The sequence below is a fragment of the Impatiens glandulifera genome, chromosome 2, assembly GCF_907164915.1.
Source record: "Impatiens glandulifera chromosome 2, dImpGla2.1, whole genome shotgun sequence".
Lineage (NCBI taxonomy): Eukaryota > Viridiplantae > Streptophyta > Magnoliopsida > Ericales > Balsaminaceae > Impatiens > Impatiens glandulifera.
This window is the reverse complement of record NC_061863.1, coordinates 20591814-20596210: the sequence shown is the minus strand read 5'-3', so window position 1 is coordinate 20596210 and position 4397 is coordinate 20591814. Positions and strand designations below refer to the sequence as shown.

At 31.5% G+C, this 4397-nt stretch overlaps 1 protein-coding gene across 1 annotated transcript; it reads right to left on the bottom strand.

The window, feature by feature from the left end:
• Positions 1 to 325: 325 nt before the first annotated feature.
• Positions 326 to 2953, bottom strand: LOC124924485. The gene is made up of 2 exons (XM_047464516.1): positions 1954 to 2953; positions 326 to 465 (listed from the first exon to the last, which is right to left on the bottom strand). The coding sequence occupies exons 1-2, from the start codon at positions 2951 to 2953 to the stop codon at positions 326 to 328; spliced, it is 1140 nt and encodes a 379-aa protein (XP_047320472.1).
• Between the last annotated feature and the right edge of the window lie 1444 nt (positions 2954 to 4397).

Below are 4397 nucleotides of genomic sequence, written 5' to 3'. Positions count from 1 at the left end.
GAGGTATATGGTTAACCAGATGATCCGCTCAATTTTCTATATATAGGGCGAGATGGCCTAGTTGTCCGACAACAAACTAGTGACTCGAGGTTGGCTGATCAAACCCCGACCTCGCATAATCCCATTTTTATATATGTTATGTTTTCTTTTTGTATTAAGTCTTATCTATGATGAAGAATGTTTAATTATAGAAGTATGACCATCAAACTTTTGTTGACCACCCATACAAACATCAACTAGCCAATATGAAGTAGTGTTTGCATGCAGATGAACAATTGGGAAGTCTTTCTTCATCTTTCTAGTGTAGCAATTGGACGTTTGTCAATCATGATCGAACCATAGCCAAGTATCCCCTATCGCATTCTTCGATTATCATTGATTCAATCTCTTCGTCCTGATCCTGAGCACAACTCCACGCCGCGATCATTGGACTGTCTTGATTCACTTTTTTCCGTTTGTAGTAAGCTTCGATTGGATTTGAAACTATAACTTGTTAGTTCAATCACTACCTTATATTCCCTCATTCATAAGTCTACAAGGCCTCGACACCATTTACACGAATGTACATCAACAAGCTTCGTAGCTCTGGACAATTTGTGATTTGGATGAAGTTTGAGGAAAACAATCGAAATTTCACTTTGGATTTCAATTCTCTCGATTAACACACAAGATGATCTATCTTCGATCACTACTCGTCATGTGCTGGCACGTGATCTCTTATGAAGGCTCGAATATCGTGAAGAATCCACATATAACTCATTCTCCCATATATGCAATCTTCTACTGATACTGATGGAGTTCGAGCGAAGTGTACGATATTCTTTGAGATTAAGTTCTTTTTTATATTTAGACTGGGTTAGTTACGTTCGTACTTAGGTTAATTCATGGCGATTATTCTTAAGCACAACTAACTTCTATAAATTCTCACCCAAGAGTTCTATCTGTCGTATGATTGAATTCATGTAACGATTTCTATCTAAACTAGAAATTATGATTGACCAAGGCAAATTAAGCAATTAACATGTAAGAATAGCCAGCTCATCACAATGGAGAAGTACTGGATTAAAAAAAAAAGCTCTAGGCATGAATGAAATTAGATGGTTGATTACTGAAATAAAAATTAGCTAATGAGGTCGAAATTCACATTTTGTCTAATGGGTAAAATAATGTCTGATGAGAATCGTCTAATGGGTAAAATAAGGTATCTCGGAAACAAATCAAGATACACAAACATATTCAACACTCAAATTCAAACCTATTGATTTTCTAAACTAAATTACTCTACAAATATTCAAATTCAAGCATCCAATCTGGCATCACAATTTTGTGTTTTGTTTTACCTCATAAAGATATTACTGAAATAACTTCTTACAATAATATATTCAATGGGATGTTCTTAGTTCTTACCAGGCAGACAACCAGAGAAGTCTAAACTTTGAACACATTCACAATGAAGAAGTACTGGATTAAAAAAAAGCTCTAGGCATGAATGAAATTAGATGGTTGATTACTGAAATAAAAATTAGCTAATGAGATCGAAATCACATTTTGTCTAATGGGTAAAATAGTATCTGATGAGAATTGTGACGAGGGAAATAAATGTAAAAAAACATTAACAAGAACATAATAAAAACTTCAGTCCAATCTAAGGGCATATAAAATAAATTGATGCTGTGTGATACTTTACAATCAGACATATTTAACAAAGTCATTTTTCAAAACCAAATAAATAAAACATGAAAGTTAGTAAACAACATTTTGGTTTTCAGGTTTTCATAAAAATTGATCATTAACAATCAAATACAAATTGAAGCTTTTCACAAGTTCCATGTATTTTAAACATATCTTTTACTATCTTCATGAACTTCAAAACCAATAAATACCAATGACATGAAAACATGTCTTCATGATCATGAACTTCTGGGAGAACTTCTAAATACCTTTATTTTTTACAGGAGAGTGAAAGGAACTCTGGAGGAAGAGAGGCTGGATCAAGTTCCCAACAGTCTTTTGGGACCTTGCTGTCACTCTCAGCCAGCTTTCTCGCAGGGATTTCATGTGAAAACAACTGAAAGTCGCCTTTCTCAACCCATTTGATTGCATTACAACCAATCTCCTTCCTCTTAAACAGGGTTTTGAATCCATCAACCTTCTCTAGGTAACCAAAGCTTAATCCATATATCTCACTGTAACTAGTTAAAAACACAATGATCTCATAGCATCGTTTATTACCATTTCCTACACTGTCTTTGCTATTATACAAAGCCCAAATAGAACCCTTCTCTGGGTATATCCAATACACTTCTCTTGCAGCCCTTTCAGCATTGACTATATGAGAAAATATGTTCAATGAATAAAGAGAGTCACTCTTGCCAAGTTTAAACCTCCCACAAGAAATATGAACTCCCATCGTCTTCTCCCATGATATCAATGACTCATCCCCATTATTATTATTATAAGTATGAAGGTCTAACCAATTGATCTTCACTTCAAATGGCTTTACAGAAGCAATTTCGGCAATCAAACCATACAGTCTTGGCATTCCGTCGTCGTCATCATAAAGAGCCCATACCTGTCCTTTCTTAAAGCTTCTTTCTTCTCTATCTCTATCGAAATCATAAAAGTCCGAATCCTCTACAGCTATTATATTCAAATCGTTATCATTTGAAAACTTACCATTCCTCTTTATTTCAGGATTTCCAATTTTTGGCCTTTTGGGTCTAGAAGCATTTGACTTCTTCTCTGTTTCCTTCAACTTCAACTTCTTTTTCTTCTTTGTTAGCATTTGGATTTCTGCTAATGTCATAGTTTCAATATCCTCAGCATTCTTACTTGACTTTGATCCTTCCATTTTTTTAGACTCTTTAATCCGGTTTGATCTTGGACGGCGAAATATGATATCAGCCTTTTTACTTGTCATCACCTGCGTCTCCTCATCTTCTGTTTCAGCCATCTGCATTGAAGTCCTCAAATTCACGTCATACTCCTTCGTTCTTCCGCCGTATTTGATCAGACATCACACAAAAAGATTCGGATACGAACTTGAATGCTCCATCGGAAATGGCCGATGGGCTCTTATTTGAATGTAGAGTAAGGGTTAGGGTTTTGCACGGCTTCTATTCCTCTGATTTCTTGATGAATTTCAACTTTCAAGATAGTTTTAAATATGCAAATGAGCCCTTCAGCCTTTTCAATTGAATAAAATTAAAGTTACTAAAAGTAATTATATATATATATATTGAGATTTTTGAGAATAAATAAATTTTTTTATTGGTAACTAACTATCTACTTTAGTTTTATCTTTTAAATTCAACCAAACATTTTTATAAACTTATACCATTAACTTCCAACATTCTTTTATATTAATTTTCTAATAATTTTAGTTTTTTTTATTGCTAAAGGATGATGTTTGTTTAATATGAGTTGATTGGTTTATTTTGAATGATTAATCAAATTAAATATATTTATACACAAATTTATAAATATAAATCAATAATTTTAAGTGATCTATTAATTAAAGTGTTTAAAATACATAATAAAAATCAGGAATGTTCGAGATTTGTGAAATGCAATATAAAAGAGTAATGATGATTTAATATGTGAATGAGATTATGCGTTGATAAGATGGTTTAGTACAAAATATTCAAAGTTAGATTGTGTGTGAGATAGTTGGTTTGAGATGGTTTGAGTTGGCCGAAGTGAGGGCAAGAGATCGGTATAAAATGTTCAAAGTAAGGCAATGAGATTAGTAATAAGAGATCGATCGAAAAACAAATGATATTTTGATGATTTAATTAAAGTGAGTATAAAAAGTCAAAACAAAACCTTCGAATGGAGGTCACGGAATTAATAATGAGAGGTCGATTGGAGAATAAATATATTGGTGGTTAATTAATTTTGTGAATGAAAAATGGTTGATTGGTCAAAATTAGTGTCTAAAAGGTCGGTACAAAATGCACGAAATAAGATATATTCGCACAAAATTTAATAATTAAAATGACATTTTAAATTAATTATATTCAAATATTATATTTAATTATTTAACATAATTATTTTTTGTATTTTAGTATTAATATTATAAAGTTATTAATTATATATATATATATAACAAATTCACAAAATAGAATAAATAGGTAATATATAAAATAAAAATATTAAAAATTATATGTTGACATGTTTTAAATAATTGATAAATATATTTTTTTTTTATTAATTTTATAAATGTTTATGTAATATTAGAAGATAAGGGATTTTTAACGTGAGTTAAGTAGTTTATTTTAAATTGTTAGTCTTTGTAACGTTTAAAAACGGTCGATATCTTAAAGTGTTTTCTCGACTCGATAGTTTTCAATTCATAACTTATTATCCTCTCGAATCTTGAGTGAGATGAGAAACAA